Raw genomic sequence first — 18,589 nt, 5'->3', positions numbered from 1 at the left:
TGTCCGTGTTACGTCACGAAATTTGGGGCATTCTGCACCTTTGAGATCACGCAACACACCTTTGCACTGGATATATTTTTACAGCAAAGCTGTTAGGGGCTAGGTTCCCCAGGATCGTGTCCGTGTATGTCGACACAAACCTACCTGAACAGCTACCGCCATCTATAAGCGACGGCGGCAAGCACACAACCAGTATGATTTCTGCCGTCGCTCGTAGATGGCGGCAACCTTCCCAGCTGTACTAATAGAAGAATGGATAGTTGGGCGCGTTGGTGAAAATTCATCGTAGGAAGCAGCGCGAAAAACAGACGACGACGAAGAAGAAGCACACAGTGTATCGAGTACAGTTCCGCTGGTCTTCCTTCTTCACGAGAGTGGAAAGGCTGAACGATTTAGTCCTAAGAATATATTACATATCTCAATTTCGTCAGTTGGATTTAGAAAAAAAAGTATCGTTATTATGCCCCTCAAATGAAAGGGCACTAGGATTATAAGCAGTGGGTTGTTCAACCGAAAAGTGAGTGTTAAAGCATTCCGGCAGACTTTTTCTTCTTGGATGATGGATAGGCATACACTGCGATTGGGTGATGCCCTCCTAAGCCGAGTGTTGGCACCATCCCATTGGCGCGCAGGCCTCTCGTCGGACGACTGTTGCTCGGCCATCCAGAGGTACATCCAGCAGCTCTCGGACTCGGACAAGCAAAGCATAGCCGCCAAATATCAGGTGCGTGAGTCTCGGCCTTTGTTTGGCCCGGGGTTTGAACCTCCTGAGCGCCGTAGTGGGGCCGTGGCACGGGCAACGTGCTTGCGACCGATGCCCCATGCCTCTCGTTTGCTAGGGTGCAGACGGGAAGCCAGTGGAAATATTGTGTCATTGCCACGAGCCTGGTGCAGACTGAAAGGCAGACGAGTGTTTGGCATCACGATGGGTTCCAACGTTAGTCAGTCGTCAAGCTTCCTAGAATGCCTGGTGCCTTTCCATGGCACGTCTGCTACGTGGGGTCCACTACGCTTTTGGCCATTTCATGTGAACGAAACCAGTGAAACGTTGGATGCACGTTGCCGGCAGTGAAAAGGGATTCTATCGAGGTTTTTATGGTGAACGTAATGTTTGCACTAAAGGAGCATTATTTGAAAACGGTTCTTTTCCTTTGCCCGCGATAGGCTGTACCGCTGGTGGCGCTGGGATCGCAATACGCCCGTACCTGCTTGCTTGCGGGCAGCGGGGAAGGACCATTTTTGATTGACGCTCTTCCGTGGAGCTTGTCAATTAACAGATCTGAGAACGTTGATGAGCACCGCAAAGTAGTTACCACTGATCTCTATTGTAGTAGGCTAAATCGCAGATTGAGGCTTGTCTTGCTGAGGTCAAGCAGTACCGCTGGCAGCCATCGCTTGACACAAGCTAATGCATGGGAATCTATCTACGGGAGAAACAAAGGAAATTGCAATTTCTTACCTTAGTAGTTGTTCTCAACGATTAAACTTTTATCGTGTTTTCCGGGAATGATAGTTAATATTCTGGGCACAAAAATCTGAAACGTTACAATAGCAATCTTTTTTAAGGGGCGACACTACCTGGGAATGTCAAGCTTTGAACCGCTCACTCAATTGGCGTGATATTTGCAGGTGGTGTTTGTAGCCGTATAGAAGAAGGCCATGCAAAGTTGCAGCCGTGTTAACCAAATTTATGAGGTACTATACCCCCAGAACGAAGTAAAGCATAGTTTTGCATGCTTGTATAGAATTTCTCTCGATGTGACCCTATGTGAGAAAGATGGCTGCTTTGTCCCCTTTGAGTGCATTGTCCGTTTTTCTGCCTGCAATGATTCCGTGTGGCACTCGCATCCCCGTCAATGCCCAGCCTGGACCCAAGAAATGGTTCCGAACTCGATCCTGACCCAGGAAAACTGCGCACTTCCCAGCCCGTGCCTGGGATTTTGGTCGGGCCCTTGTTCACCAGTGCTTAAAGTCTCCCACGGGTGGCGGGGGGTCTCCGTTATGCTCACCTCGGCGGACTGGGGAGGGGGGGGAGGAGAGTTTAGGACATATTTTTTATGAGCAGCTTGCCTTTAAACTGTTTACATGTACATCCATCCAAACGCTGGCATAGCCGAACACAGCGCGTTCGGCTATGCCAGCATTTGGCTGACGCAGCCGAACACAGCATCAGATACACGCCCAAGTAATTCATGTTGTGCCCATGGGTTTAATTCTCAACATCGGTGCTAGGGGCTCGATGGTTTGATCAACTCCCCAGAGGGGTCTCGGACCCCACGTCGAAATCCTTGGGGGGTCCGAGATCCCGCGAGACCCCCCTAACTTTAATGTTGTTCACGCAGTGCCCCGACAGACTCACACCGCACTCGACACAATTAGCACGAGCACTACGTTTGCAGACTTTTGCATTTTTGCTCGAACGAGTTTTTGACAATTGCTAGGTGCCTAGGGTAGTGCTCCAAACAAGTGCTTTTTACTACACTAGCTGTTTTTAGGGGAGACTTTTAATTTCAAGGTACAAACAGAAAGAACTGTCGGAAGATAGGTTGCGCGTATTTGTTGTTTTGACGCAATGACCTGAAGTTGCTCAAGCGCTTGTCGACTTTGTTTCTTTTCGTACGACGCATGACGTTAGTGTTTTTTACCAAGTAAATGCAAAGTAAAGCTAGAGAAACAATACGTACAGACCTTGCGAGCGAGGTTATCCATTTCTTAGTGTACATTAAAGCGTCGCCAGTGTTCTGAGCCCATGGGACCATTGTCATCCGCGTCTATGCCCTGCTGTTCTCAAGTGGCTGCAATGCGTGGCGCCTTTCCCTCTAGATTATTATATTAAGCCTATGCTTGCAGGTGGGCGACCTGAGGAGCGTGCAGGAGAAGAACGAGCTGTACATGAGTCTGCTGCGGGGCCTGTACGAGGGCAAGCAAGCCAGGCACACGCACCACTCCTCCCTGGGTCACAGGCACGAGGTGGGCTTGCCTTTCTCGGCCCCTAGACTCATGCCCTCGCGGGTTATCCCAGGCTTCGTCCGAAATTGCGCCTTTCTGTCCTCTGGAAATGTCGCAACAGTCTGCGACGGAGCAAAACGGCATTGCCCATGCCTCGTGACACCGCGTCAAAAGCTTGTATTGGTCTAAATACCGCATCCCGAAAAGTGGTCCAACGATTTCTTCCCTGTTAAGTCGCAGCAATGTTGCGCCGTTGCCTGCTGCGGCCCAGGCGGCGGCTGAGGCGGCAGAAGCCCGTTTTGTTAAGCCCATTTTGCTGCAGTACACTCTCCGACTTGGCGGTTCACGCAAACTTCGGCAGCTGGGAGTTGGGACACAGCGACGACGAGGCTCGTGTTCGCTTGCGCTTTTTCGCCGAAACTTTTAGGACTAACCGCCGGATCACCTTATCCGAGTGTGCGGCACGCCGCCTTGTGGGGTGTCCTTCCTCGCCACTTCAAAAGCCCTTGTGACTTGCGGGTGGTGGGGGACGCTAAACACACCACTCACAGACGCATTCTGGGCACTGTGTTCTGTGTTGTAGCAATTGCTATTGTCTTTGGGTTGCCTGGTCTGGAATCTTTTTCGTCGTGCTATGGGAAAGATTTTCCCGGGGACGAATTAAACATCCAGAGGCAAACCGCCAACGCTAGGACTCAGCCGTTGCTCGAAGAGCCTAACGAATGGACGTCGCGTTGGAGAAGCAACCATGGAGAAGGTCGCTGGACGCGTCTACTCCCTCACGAAACCCCGGAACGGTGTGGTCGTGAGCCTCACGGACCCACAAATAAGGTGGACGGCTGGATGTGCTTTCTATAGTTTAGGCCTAAACGTCATATTATTTCGGTACGAATGAAATGCCACACGAAGGGTGCTACAACTGCTTTAATTAAGTACATTATCAAAATTTTGAAAAACCTTTTCTTTAAACGGGTTATTTTTTTTTCGCTTCTTTTTTACTCCTTCTTCGATTAAACTGCACCGCGAGAGAAGGAGCCAGTCCAAAACGATGTCTTTCTTCTCCCCGTCGGCAAAAGGTGTAGACCGCATGCACGACCCTTGCCAGGAACTTGCGTTTGTCTAGGAACAGCGCTAGAGGTTGCAGAAACTTCGACGCACTCCCTTAAAAATGGCGCTGAACTCTCCAAAGAGTTTTTTTTTTTTTTTTTTCAAAACGAGCTTTAGGGTTGACTTGTAAGTCTAGAGCGTCGCGAAAGGTTGCAATGAAAAAATGGCGCCTTTTTCGCTCGCCTTATGCGAAGAAGTAGAAGCGATAGCCGTAGCATTTTTCCGCACCTCGGGGTCCTGTCGTCACCATGTATGCGCATCTTCTTCATGCTGTCGTACCTTAGGATCCTCACACTGTTGCATGCTTGCAGCACAGGCAGCCTCCCTTGGTGTAAGTGTGGATGCTACGCCAGTCGCGATCCTCTAAAGTCAGCCATTCCCTCCACGCTCGCTCCTGGGATGGTGTGTAGCCTTGGTGTGGTGGCGCCATCAGAAAGAGCCTGTGGCAATGACTAGTGCCACTAAATAAGCTACGCTTCAGAGTAACGACACTTGGCCATATTGTGTCTTAAAAGCATGGTTGCCAGTTATCTGACGCTATATCTGAAATCACAGGAAACGCTTTTCTGTCCTCTACAAATCTTTAAACAGTTCGCGACAGAGCAAATCAATATTACACGAGCTTCCTAACAGCGAATCTAGTGCTGAGGAAGTCGCACTTTTGAATCACGGCGATCGGCAGTTGCGTCTGCTTTGCATACGAGCCAAAATGGCGGCGCCCATAACAATGTTGGGGAACAGAGTGCCGATACTCTAAGCGCAGCTCGTTTAGTGGCTCTAGCAATGACGATGCAAGCGAAGGCGCAAGTTTTCCCGGTGTTTTTGAGTGGCAATGTTCAGCGATGAGCGGATAGGGGCACGCGTGCAGATAAATGAGGCGAAGCTCTGCGGGGAAGGCGTGTGCAAACCAATGAGTTTTGACAGGACATATTTTATGTTTCAAGTTAGGTTCGAAAGCTAGAGATGTTATTCGCGACTCCAGCGACCTATAGGGGGCGCCACCACCAAACAAACATGGCGGCTGAGTCCAGGTCGCGGCGGCTCTGCCGGGCCGCCTGAACAGGTGTCGCGTTCAATTTAACAGATTTTCTTTCGTTTAATGCCCAATTTTATAGGTATTTGAACTGAGACGGTTAAATGTAGCCGGTGCAGATAAACTTGCAAAGCATAGTTTTGTTTTGCCGGTGTTTTTTTGTTCTTTTCGTGTCAAACTTTCGTTTCGGAGATTTCGTTCAAAACCGAAACTGTGGGCTCTGGAGAGACGGTAATAGACTAATCAGTTTTGATCATCTAAGGAAAGCGGCGATGACTACAGAATTGTTCCACAGAGAGTAACTTTTCAGCTAACTCGCATGCCTCGACCATGCGACTTATCTGTCCGCGAAATCGAGCTTTTGTGCGTATCCGCGTTTACGAAACAGCTCCAGTCGTCTGCTCGGCCAATAACACAGGCTGCAGGAAAATTACAAAAATTAAGCAACCGCTTCTTGAGCCAAGGACCATGTTAACCCGCCGGCGCCCCACTATGCAGCTGATACTCGTATTTCAATTCAGGTTTTAGTAGCAATCAAGAATTCATTTTGACGAGCTGGTTATGTATTATATTACGTACTATGTCCCACTAAAGCGATATTAGTATATCCTTCGGGTTGAAATATGAGCTTAGTTGACTAGCTATTAGGTGAGCTTCTGAATAAAAGTATATTTGACAGACGGAGACATACTACTTAAACTTAGCCAAATGGTTCTATAGCCGGCAGCACGGAGACAAACTGAAGAGAGTCTTCATTGAAGATCCACGCAGAACCTCTCTGCATTTAACTTTGCTTCGAATCCTGAACAGAGAAAATTAGTATTTTTTTGTGGCCGGTCAACCTGACCAACGTAGACGTATGTTGCTGCTGGCTTCGACGTCCTCGTAATATAAATATTGGAGGCGCGATAGGTCAAAATGCCGTGACAGCATCTAACGTTGCGAGACTTGTCTCCCACCTTTTGAAAACAGATAATTTCCCTCATTCATCATTTGCAGCGAGCAAGTTTTCCTGAATCAAGTAATTGCGAAATCAGCCCAACTCCTTCAGTGTGGTCCAAAGGCTTTTTCGGCGAAAAGCAGCCAAGATGAATAGCCAACGCACCGACCGGCGTGGGTGGCTCAAACTTGAAGCTAACCGAACACAACCAAACTCAAGAAAAGCAGCTATCGAACCTTCCCATTCACTTGACTGCAACATTGATGTTCCCTCCAGTATCAGTTACCAAGCAGTCGTCACTTTGAATGTGATTCGAGACAGACAAGAAATCAGAAAGTTTTTCCGTGATTCCTCCCCATCCAAGAAATCGAAAGCATGCAACCGTGTGCTGTGGAGTAAACGGGCGTTCAAACACGTAATAGAAGAAAACAATCTACTGAGGCCTCACCACACTAATTATCACTCAGGCAAACTTAAGAAATATTCAGACCTTGGTCAAATTACATTGTTCGCCATCGCGCCGACAGCACGTGTCCGCGAAAGCCACCAGAGACGCGGAGGGGCGCGGAGCGACCTGGACCGGCTGGTTCCCGGTTTTCCCGCTTGGCGGCGTCCGTTTTGCTGGAGTCGCGAATAGTGAAATCGAACGCGGGGTGGAAGTTTCTAAAACCCCCCAGCATTTTGCATAGCAACTGGATACTGCCAAAATGGGGTTTCGTATAATGTGAGTAATGTTTGAAAGCACCTGTTTCTAAATCATCGTTAGCAGACGACAGGGAAGACGCTCCGCTGCCGCTTCCTCGTTGTCGCTCTGTTATTGGCAGGTCGTCGGTGCCCTCCTCCCTTCCCTCTTTGCGCGGCGCGGCCGATGACAACAGCCAACTTCTCTTTCCTCCTGCCATGAGGGGGAGAAAAGAAAGGTTTCATCATCTTCGCTGCGACAACAGACAACATACCCCGACCACGAACTCCTTGCGAAATGTAACCCGTAAAGCCGTCGCTTTAGAATATGATAACACGGCCAGCTGTCTTGGCAAGTATTCTCTTGTTCTTGGGCGGGAATTGAACTGAGAATCTCTTGCTCACTAGTCCGAGGCTATACCCGAGCAAATTAGAAAGGTATCCTTTCAGCCGCCATAGATGTACTCGTGCGGCTGCAAAACCTGGTGCAAAGACAAAAGATGGCTTACAAACGCCTCGATATAACTTGCCCCTGTACTTCATATAATGCCGGCTGGCATAGGATGCATTGTGTGTTCATATCTACTCCCTCACAGATTACTCCAAAAGCCTAATGGGCGAAACAGACGCAAGAGTCAAAAACAGGTCGACACTAACATACAACGGATTCCGCGTCACTCGCCTCTATGCAGTTTTAAGGTAACTTTCCCATTTTTGCTAGGTGCTTGGATAGGACACGTATGTCATAAAATAAATTCCTCCCGCACATAAAACAAACTTTGCTACTGCAATATTGATGTTCTGAGATTCATCATGAGTGATGGGTGATTCTGAAATATGCTTCTATCTTGGCACGTCATACCAAAATAGAAACATGTCATGATACTCAGAATGTGTCTCGCAACTTGAACATTATGCGAAGGAATTGTTTAAATATGTAGCATTCGTAGCATCAGCTCTTGTTGCTGTCGTGTCCATGTCCTGTAAATTCAGTGGCAAAGTCATGGTGTTCATGTGACATCAGCATTTAAAAAGGTCCATCGTGACGTCGTCGCATGAACATTGTGATGATGTCACGGTGTTCATGTGGTGATTTCACATAAACTGGCGTCATGTGATACCATGTTGTGTGATACTGTGACCATTAGTGTAAACTGTTCCTTGGAAGGTAAAAAAGAACAAAAATATTTAGGAAAGACACGTTAGCAAAATTTACACTCGTGTTAGAAATGTAGCATGACTTTAAGGAGTCCTCTGGCATCTTTATTCCTGGTCCCCAATTTTTCTCGTATTTGGCTGAACACACCAACAAACATTGTTCAACCAGTCGCCTGAATACAGTGGAACCCCGTTGATATGTTCCCGGCGTTTTGCGTTTTTCCTACTTTATGTTCAGAAGCGTCGATCCCGCTGAGCTCCATAGGAACACGTGCATTAATTTCTTAATCAGTGCATTTGCTTTCCTGGTTCTTACCTCCTAAAAGCGACACTAACAAGCCTTCTCAATTTCTGATCGGTGAAAATAAGATGACTAGTATGCTGCCTCACCTCACTCACATATGGGTTGTGAGAAGGAATCTGATAATTTGTAAGATTCCTTTTTTTTAGGGACGAAGGTCCTTAAGGTCCAGCCTGGCCCGTCCGTCCGTCCATCCGTCCGGCCGGCGTTCATGCTGACATAAAAAGAAGAAATGTTTGCACAGTCGACAGGATTCGAACCTGTGCGGGGAGGCGCCGTTGAATTTCTAGTCCATCGCCTTAACCACTCGGCCCCAATTGCGGGACGAGTAGGGGGCTCTGAGATGTGGTAGTAACACAAGAACTGGGGATGTCATGGATGAAACGTTGCATGTAGCCACTCAATGTCTATACAGGAGAGGGCGCTACGGTCAAATGTCTATATAATCGCGTTAAACTTTGCATGCATTGGCTCAACGTTTATAGACGAGAGGGCGCTGCTGTCAAATGCTCAAATGCGTATGGTAACCACGTTCCATACCCCACATTCTCTTTCTGACATGGACCGTGGTGGAAATGCGTTCCCACGGCTTCTAGTGGATCCGAGCTGATCCGCTAGAAGAACCACTGGCTCTGCATTTCACCGACCATAAAGCAGTAATAATGAAGTCGAAACGCATCCCGGAACTCAGCACTACCTATGAGTAATAAAAAAAAAAATCAGCACCATCAGCACTACCTATGAACAATAAAATCAGTATCATCAGCACCACCAGAGCTTTGCGCCAATCAACATCATTCACCATGTGGAGATGCAGTCATTTTATTTTTTTTAGTTCCGTGCGAACTGTGATTTTATGCTCAGCACCCACATGAGCCGTGATATTATGTTTAGCGTTCTAACATTTTAGTACCTTTTGTCTCTTTTATTATATATCGTTGAGCTTTAGTCATTACCACCTAGACTTGCGTTTTTACAATGATTTTAAGAAACATTTTGGAACAATAAACCATTTTTATAATCTGTACTCTTTTTTAGTAGCTGTCTACTTACTATTCGAAAACTGTTCAAACATTATTCGATTTCTATTCGTATTCGATTCGGTGCCGCAAGTACTAATGATTTGTATTTTATTCGGTTTCAAAAATCGCTATTCACACACACCTAATGAATTGTTTCGTGACAGTTGCTATCTGTCTCGTCAATAGCACCCCCGAATCATGTACTCATTCGTTACGTTTTCTTGGATGGTATGTTTTATATCTGTGGTCCCTTGAAAAAACATATTAACAAAATTCTATTGTATCACGCAAAAATATTTTTTCTACAAATTTATTGAACGTTAAACTTTGGTCCTTGCTGGCTTTTTCAAATGGAAAGTCTCTACTGGCAAAAATGAAAAAGTGATGCCAGCAGCAGGCAGGGGTGCAATCTCTGGGCTGTAAGATTTGTTCCCAACGCATCACTAAGAATTTTATGGTGTCAAATAAAGGCTTTGGAAGCTCGCTTTGGCCCTCGCGCAGCAGTACAAAACGAATTCGCGGCCTACTCTGTTTTTTAGGCTGACCACTTGACCTGCAAGCCTGCTTGCCAATGACATCACAGCACTGAAAAGCGAGGGTACATTTTAATGTTGGTTTTGGCATTACGTTTGCTGATTTCACAATAACTGTTCTGAATTTCAAGTTATGCTAAATATAGCATGCCGGAAAGGGTAAAGGCCAGGTATTGAGAAAATGTAGCTAGTTTGGGTAGCTCAAGAAATTTCTGGAGTTGCCCTTTGAGTCATAATAGGGAAGTTTCATACTCAGTTGCTTTGCAAGAGATACTAGAAAGAGTCTGTTGTTCCTGGCATTGAGGTCAAGCGTGCTGCGCGACCTTGAGTTCCTTAGAGACCGTGATGATGGAAGTAGCTTGGCGGGATGGCCCTTGGGTGTCCGCTTTGGAGCGACCAGGGCAGACTTTGCTCGGTCCTTCCACATGCCGCACCCATTCTTCCACTTTTTTCTCCTCCAGGATCGACGTGTCTAAGCAGGTTCTACCTCTTCTCTCGACCTGTCACAGTAACATCAGGGTGTTACGTTGTCACGTCACGTCTCGTGATACCATGGCATTGTGGAGGATCTAGAAATGCTAAGCATTTGGAGTGCTTTTGGAATATACCAAAGAGATGGGCAGTTTTTATTGGAGGGAAAGTGTTTCTTGTGACATGCGTATTCTAGACATGCACTTAGAGCCTTTTTTTAGTTCAACGTCTCTTTACAGACGGCCTCCTAAACAGTGTGTCTTGCTCTTCAACAAACCGACTCGGTGCCAACAGTCGATGTAGCACATTGCTCTCATTGGCTGCGCGGTTGCTGGCTCGCGTCGTAGCGAGTTGGCATTCCAACTAGTGGGCTGCGCGTGACAGTTGTATTCTTACAGTTTATACGAATTGTCTTGGGTATAGGTTAAGTCTTTGTCGGCGAACGCCGAGCCTCGGAGCACGCTGTCTCCCCGCCGGCGGTGAGAAAGAGCCCCTGGCGCACCCTGCGGCTCGAGCGCTGAGACAGCCTCCCTCTCCTGCCCTTCCCCTTTGTGCAGATTGCCCGGGTGCACCTGTCATTTTTCGCTAAACGTCGAAACATAGGAGGGCGTGTCTCTCCCTGCTTTCATTCGCTTGTCCACATCCGTGGGTGCGTCCGTGACGTGGCATCTTGTGCCCCCGCCGTTAGTGTGCGGGCGTCCTGGAGCGTGGCCTCTCTTGCAGGGCTTCCTGGACTTACGAGCCCCGTCCTTCACCTTCGACCACCTCAAGGAGAAGGCCAAGAAGTCCCTGTCCAACTCCTTCGACACCATCCTCAAGGTGGGTCTCTCCCCTCCGTCGGAGCCTGGTCGGAGCGGGGGACGCCTCGGTGAACTTAGACCAGAACTGCCTCTCCCGCCCCGAATCGCCTTTGTAAACCGCACATCTTTCCGCTCTACGGTCTACACATTCGTTACATCTGCTTCTCGACTCACCACTTTCGGCATTGTAATCATGAACTAGTTGTGAGATTTAAAAGTGTGATATTGTTGGGATGTAGCAAAGTGGAGGACGACGGCGTGCGGGCGGACGACACGGGCCGGAGATTTACGAGGGATCTGATTTGATTTGAATCCTGGGCTTGTAGGCGATGAACCCAATTCATAAAGTATTTCCTTTGCCACAATCCATGGACTACCATCAAGTTCGAAATTAACGTCAGTCCAAAGATTGCCCAATTGGCCGTGGCAGAAAGTGGCATTTAGACTGCGGCAGTGAGGCGCGAGGGGTGCGTGCCTTCCACCGCCGTAGCAGCCATCACCTAGGTGGCGCAAGCCGCTGCCCAACACGGGTGTGCATTAGTTAGATTTGCACACTCTTGCGCTCGCATCGCTGTCGTCGTGCTGGCTGTGCGTCGTAACACGGTCCAAGTAGCACAAATGTTTATAGTCGCACGGGCCACTCGCAAAGAGGTCTCATCTTTTGTTAGCATTATCATAGTTTATTTTCCCAATTAGGTGGTAAAATTGCACAGAATTACACCTTCAGAGGGGTCGGTGGAATGTTGCGCCAATATTTTACTATTCGTGTTTGTTGTGGTTTGCACGGACCACGACAAAGAGTGCGACCACAGCAACAGTGCAAACCGTGTCAATTAGAACGGTCCAGCGCTGGCCCGGTGAACTCGCCATTGGAGCAACACGTTAGAAGTCTGGATTACACAACGCGCAATAATGCACATCCCGCATCGTACGACAACCCGGGCGCATCGCCGAGAACCAAGCTGACGAAATGTGAAAACTATATCGGATGCATTCTCCTTCCTATCTAAACCCCGAGACCCCCTACCACATGAAGCTGCTCATTCTTTGTAGAATCTTTTTTGCCGGCGGTGTTGGCTGTGGTTGCCGCGGGCGACGTGTCCACCACAATGTGTCCCACACTGCTCTCTCTCTGTGACAAGATTGCCACGTGTTTTTGAAATTAGAAAGAGGTGACGACGGCATATATTTTTCATGATTTCTGATAACTGCGTAGCTCACATTCTTTTGAATAACGATGCGCTGCACTGATGCGAGTCCAGCTGGCTCTGCACCGCTTTATTGTATCGATGCTGAGACCGGCAGGGGTCCTTGGGTTTCGGTCGAGCCAGGCGAGGGTTCCTCGCGATGGACAAGTTCCCCGGAGTAGAGCCACATTGTTTGTCCAGCGTGTTCAGAGCGAGAGAAAGGTTTAAACGGGACTGAAAGCCAATTAGAAAACGTCAACGAGACGAGGAAAGAAAAGAAAAAGGCGCGCACACGACGAGGATTGACACAAACTTTCGATTGATTTTATTACTGTGCCGACGTGAGCAATACCCATGTGTCGTCGCCTGCATGATTTCGCGTCCGCACACTCACTTGCAAAAAAGTACAATAAGAAGTATGGTATCTTTGTAATATTTTATTTCTGTCATATATTTGTTCACGTGCGTGTGTGTGTCATCCGGCGGGTGACGGTATCAATTGGTTGGATTGACGGGGTAATGAAACGACTTGTGAAGAGCCGTACGCGTGCCTATATCCGTCCTTGCCTCGTTTGCGCTTTTCAACATCGCTGGGACGCAACCGGCCCGGACGAGAGTGGTGACGAGACCGCAGGCTCTGTGCCGTTTCCGAGTGTTCCCCGGATGTGACCCGGGGGGGCGCCCCATGCTGGGCTGCGGTGCTGAGTGTCTGGCGTGTGCTTTGCAGAGGAAAGCCAGGGAGGGCGAGCCACGGGAGCGCTCCTCTACACTGCCGTCGGAAGAGGCCTTTAAAGTAAGGCACCCCTCGGCCCTGCTCACTTGCAGGGGAGCTCTTTCCTCAAAGCGGAAAATTCTCTGGACGAATACAGTCGACTCTCGCTAATTCAAAGTCGTTCCATCCGAATGTTCGGTTAGTTGGAAGTGTGGGTGCGGTCCCGGCAATCGTGCATACGAGCGAATTGAAAGAAACGTGCGCTAATGAAAAGTTTTACCTATGGTTCCGGTTAATTCGAAAGATTCTTAGTTTGCCCCCTAAGCTCGGTAACTCCGGGGGCATGAGAAAGCATAGCGATTATGCTTAGCAAAGCTTGGATCATAAACCGTCCACACTTTATTGCTTTTATCAAGCGTTTGCGCAGTCGGGGAAGGAGCAAAAAATGGATGTGCGTGGCTAAGCTGCCGGTTCAAGTCAAATGTGGCAGCACAGCTCACCGTGACGCCATCTTGTGGAAGTTGTTGAAGCAATCGACATAGTGGTCAAGCGGCACGCATGGCTAAGAAAGCTTGGCTTGCTCGAGGAATTTTTCGGCCCCTGGAGATGTTTCGTCTATCGAATGTATTGATGTCAAGAAACACGACATTGTTTGTTGTCTGCTTTGTGATGGTGAGGTTGTGCAGAAGATTAAGCCTAGGAACCGTCGCCTTCCGTTCCGAGGACTACCACCGGGGCAGAAACCGTATATGGGGCCATAGAAAACCGTTCCTTCGGCAAATAGAAGACAACCAAGAAGTTTTTTTTGTGGTTTTCAGTGCATAGTTACTGTGGCACGTTTTCACCTGCAGAGGCAAGCGAAAATCAACAACTCCCGAGTGAGTGCTAAATAAAAAAAAAACTTGTGGCCTGAGCGTGTCTTTCTAATTTATGTTCGCCTAATTCTAAGTGTTTCGATGTTTCTGTGAGCTTCGAATTATTGAGAGTCGACTGTATGTTTATATCATTCGCAGCCTTTTTGCTCGAGCCTACCAGTGTTGTGAGAGGGGTGTGTGAATAATTTAAATGTTCTAAATCTGTTACAGTTCTGATCATTCCAATTTTTTGATTGCTGTAATGTGTGAGATTTGATACAGTACAATATTTAGTGATAGCGAGGTGCATTGGTCAGACCTGACCCTACGCTTTGAAAACTTTTGTACTGCTCATGCGCCCGTCGAAGTGACGTACTGGCACCTCCATACTGCTTCAACATCCTGCGATGGATATCCGCGTGCTTTTTGCCCTCTGCACCCAAAAACCGGACTTGTGCTGCTCCACCCTGGTGCACGCTATCAAGGGGGCGACCATCTTGAGAGTGCTGTCATCACGTGACATTTTCCAGCAGGCTGCTGGGCCGGCGTACACAGCTTGCTTTAACAGAGGGCCAAACAATATTCGAAGCATAGCAGTCTATCGTGTGATTTCGACTCTTTTATGACTACATTCTGGGTACTTTTTGACTCTGCCTCGCAATATTGACTGGCAAAATACAGACGGGGCGAATTTATCAAAACCGGATGCTCTGTCCTTGCGATCTTGCAAAGTTTTTGTTTTTCTCGCTTGATTGGAGTGTTGCAGATTGGTAGCAACGTTCCGCAATGCAAAACTTGTCTGCGCAAACTAATGGTAGCCTTGTGGCACGGGCTTCCCCGGACACGAGCGAGTATTGCCTTGCCTAAATGTCTCGACAGAATGTGAATTTACCGGTCTGGCGTTGCCGTCTAACCTCCGGTAGCGATCTAATTGTGAGATTAAGAGGAGCGTGCAAGTGGCTCGAGCCCCCCCGTGCCCCCTTCCAGCTGACGCTGAGCGAGACGTCTCCCACGGGGCCCGGATCCCAGCTGTCCTCGCGGGAGGGCAGCGCGGATCCCGGCAGCCGAAGGGATGTCGAAACGCGGTCGTGCGGTTCTGCCCTGCTGGAGGAGGAGGCCCCCCAGACGCCCAAGAGGAGCCCGCTCGTCAACATGTGAGTGCTCCTCTCCCGCGGCCCCTTTTCGGGAATTCCCGCTTAGGTCCCTGACCCCACACTGCACGGTATTTTGCGGGGCCGTGCCGACCGTATGCTCCGTCGGTCCCGGATGTGGCGCGATCCCTTCTGTCTCGCCACTCACGCCTCGTCTCGCCAACACGTAACGAAGCCGGCAAGCTCCCCGTCTCGTCTTTGTCCCGCCTTCTTCGCATTCCAATGTCTCCAAATGCTAAACCATGATGTAGGCACTCCTTCGCATGCCGTACGTAGGATTGCTGCAACGACGAGAGGCACGTTTTCAGAAGGGCACGCGGTAAAGGCCGTGCCTGTTCGTGCAGCTTCCTCAAGGTGGGGCGCCACCAGTCAACGGAAGAGTCTCCCTTGGAGCCGGGCTCTTCCTGGAGGCAGGCCATCTTCCAGAGGGTGCACAGCTCTCCCAACCAGGGTGGGTGTCCTTGTCTCAGAACCACGGTGCGCCGCACTCCCCGCAGCGCGTCTTTCGCCGGTATCTTTGGCATCCCATAAGGGTCCCCGGGTGGCAGCGGACGTTGTCGCAAGAGTCGGCATGTCTTACTGTCGGACGTCGCGATCCTCGCGGTTGGTCGTAAGAACTCCAGAAAGAATGCGAGTGGGCACAAGAGTCATCTTGCGTCTGCTTTGGTTTTCATCGACTGTCTGGATGCAGAGTGAGCTACAGCGCGCGTCTGCTGCGGGCACCTTCACTGCTGCGCCACTGCCGGGATCGAGGCGGGCAACGCTTCTGCGTCGTTGTCGGGCATTATTCGAGGGACCACTTTTGAGGACGCAGTAAAGGCGCCGTTCCGAGACGCATTCCATGCATTGTAGGGTCGGCGGATGAACTCGCTCAAAAGTCAGCTCATCCGCCTTTGAGCAGATGATCCCACCTTTAATATACAAATAAAGACGATTAATTGAATTTCGGGCAGTGGAGTAGCAGGCAGTGACTCGGGATGTTACGGCACACACAATGCATGCATAGATGTGAGCCTATGCGGATCGCAAGTTCGTCTGCTTCTTGCGCAGGGCTTGCGGTGACGTCAGAATGCCAAGCTTTGTTTGGCTTTGATTGGAAGGATAGTGGGTAGACGTCAATGCTAGATGCTTTGAGGTCTACCCACTATCCTTCCAATCGAGCCAGTCGCAGCTCGGCATTCTGAGGTCACCACAACCCCTCTCCAAGAGGCAGACGAACTTGCACTCCTCATTGGCATGCAAGCATACATCTCGAAGACAAACTCGAAGCAGATCTAGCATTGCGAACCACGGAGGACGATCCTCGGATGGAGGACCAAAGACCGTGCGGTGCAACGATGCGGCGACCCCTTTTCAGGGTGTCTGAAGCAGTCATCTCACAATTTTTGGTATTGAGTGTGGCACAAGCATACACCAAGTGTATCAGACTGCGGTCAAAATTTTGAACCCTTTTGAGGTCGAGCTCTTTTTTCGAAAGACTTGCCCCAGTGGTGGGTTTTTTTTTACCCCTGGGATAGCACAAAGGTTAAGTCAAAGTGTAGGTTCTTAAGATTATCAAACGGGATTATGTAGCATGCTTGCAAGATGTCCCGAGTGAGAAGCATCCAACTTCATTATTAATGGCGAGAAGTTGTCGCCTTTTTTCTATTCGGTTTCATTTTGGTGCGTCTGCTTCCAGGACATTCGGCAGTCTGACTGCCAACCAGAGGTACTTTAAGGAGCTTCTCTGTTGGAAGCATCTTCCGAATGTTTCTCAGAAGCATCGGAAGTTTCAGTTCGGAAGAGACGGCCATCTTGAGGATATCACTTGCAGGAAAAATCTAATTTGAAAGCGATAAATACCTCCGGCAGAGTGAGACACAGCTCAAGGGAAAGAACTATAGTTCCCCGACCATATAACGGGTAGCAGCATCTCCCGGGGTGTGCGTATGGTTTCGCATTTGAGCGGGAAGTGTGAGATGCGCGACGGCCACCGTACACGCATGGCCGGGACCGTGTGGGACGCGTACTGCAGCGGACTCCAAAAGATTAACGCGCGAGTTTCCGAAGGAGACCGGCTCACCGAAGTGCTGACCTGGTGCCCTCCCCAGTTTCGGAAGCCAGCCCGGCAGCCGGAGAGACGAGGAAGACAAGGGAGGAGCTCCGGGGCCTATGGAGGAAAGCCATCATGGAACAGATCCTGCTCATCCGCATGGAGAAGGAGAACAGGCAGCTGCAGGGTGGGTGGAGCAGCCGCACACCCTTCCAACGGGATTTCCATTTTCCTCGACAGTCTGCCGCGTCCCGGGCTTCCAAAGTGCTTCCGAAGGGGCGTCAAATTATGGCTCCGGAGCCCGCTTCGCTGTGCCCTCGGGGTGTCGCGATTCACACGTTTGGTCATAGACCTTCCAACAAAATTTAAGTATGTCTAGGTCGTACCGGGTTGTTTTCTGCGAGAAAATTGTCACGAACATACGTCATGAACAACTGACACGCTGGGGGCATTGTGTGACGCTTTGATCATATGTAAAGTTTATTAAGGCCCTTGTGAAATCGACGTTGGAAAGACACCCCAAACGGGGCTCGAGCCTGAATCGCTCGGATGCATTAGTCACCTAACTGTATAGCGCAGCTGCTCTGGAAGAGTAAATGATTTTATCTTCATGAAAACGTGTTAGGGAAAGCTGCATGTTTTGAACGAATGTACAGTCGAACCTCGATATAACGAACTTCAATGTAACGAAATCCTCGATTTAACGAAGTATTTTATTTTTCATAATTTCTTGCCCATAGACCCCATGTATTTTTAGTCTCTATATAACAAAGTCTAGTTTGCTGCTATTTCAATATAACGAAGCGCCATCGCCATAGAAGGCAATTAATAAATAGACTCTAAAAAAAAAAAACTTCGCAAAAAAATTGTGGTTAAAAAAAAAAGTTATGCGCAAACGCGAGCGCTTGATAGGTTACTTCACGGGGACAGGCCTTCCAACGTTCCTAGGCTGCCCGAGGATGCGGCGCCGGTAGCGCCGGCGAGGCGTGCGGCAAAGCGGATTCCGTGGGGCTGGCCAGAAAATGCCGAGCAAAAAGTTAACACGGCATAACAGCATCACCACTGACATTCACTGATCATCATAGTCCACTGTACCGCGGGTAGCGCGGGAGCCAACTTCAGCGGGGGAGCGACGTGATGACGCGACCGCACGGGCAGTGCCATCTAGGAGAAGACCGAGAAGACTGATTATCGTCTTGCGAGCGTGATGTAAAGCAAAGGCGCAAGCACAGTGTGGGCGCAAGGGGGCAAGTAAACTGTGCGGTCAAGAGTGCTGTGGTGCTGTGTAGGTTGGAAACATTGGCACCGCCTAAACTAAACAGCTTTATTTTTCAACCGGGCGGTTCACTCACGTCAGAGCCGTCAATGACTCACGTGCTTGCTGCCATAAGGAAACGTAAAGTTCTTTCTTTGGATGAGAAAGCAAACGTTTTGGACGCCATCCTGAAGAAACTGCCGAGATCACGAGCACTCCGGAAGTGCTCGACGCAATGGATGCACTGAGGAGGTACACGGCGTCGCATGGGCAGCAAGATGCCGTGCAAGCGCTCTGGGCGCTCAAACGCCGTATGACGCCGCTGCTACTATCGAACAAGGCGCAAGCAAAACTCGCGGACTACTTTGCCCCTAAATAAATGTCATTTTTGGTGAGTTTTCAT

At 49.2% G+C, this 18,589-nt stretch overlaps 1 protein-coding gene across 1 annotated transcript in view; it reads left to right on the top strand.

Moving 5' to 3' along the window:
• The window catches only part of LOC8050755 (TBC1 domain family member 1), a 63,564-nt gene that overhangs the window by 25,493 nt on the left and 19,482 nt on the right, over nucleotides 1-18,589 (top strand). The window contains exons 9-15 of the mRNA XM_029984301.4: nucleotides 633-724; nucleotides 2,851-2,970; nucleotides 10,919-11,014; nucleotides 12,910-12,975; nucleotides 14,736-14,902; nucleotides 15,244-15,350; nucleotides 16,990-17,118. Of these exons, the coding sequence (XP_029840161.3) occupies nucleotides 633-724; nucleotides 2,851-2,970; nucleotides 10,919-11,014; nucleotides 12,910-12,975; nucleotides 14,736-14,902; nucleotides 15,244-15,350; nucleotides 16,990-17,118 (777 nt within the window). The remainder of the gene's footprint in view (nucleotides 1-632; nucleotides 725-2,850; nucleotides 2,971-10,918; nucleotides 11,015-12,909; nucleotides 12,976-14,735; nucleotides 14,903-15,243; nucleotides 15,351-16,989; nucleotides 17,119-18,589) is intronic.

This window comes from Ixodes scapularis, unplaced genomic scaffold, assembly GCF_016920785.2.
Source record: "Ixodes scapularis isolate PalLabHiFi unplaced genomic scaffold, ASM1692078v2 PGA_scaffold13__105_contigs__length_92229423, whole genome shotgun sequence".
NCBI lineage: Eukaryota > Metazoa > Arthropoda > Arachnida > Ixodida > Ixodidae > Ixodes > Ixodes scapularis.
Note: the sequence above shows the minus strand (reverse complement) of the source record. Positions and strands in the feature narration are given on the sequence as shown.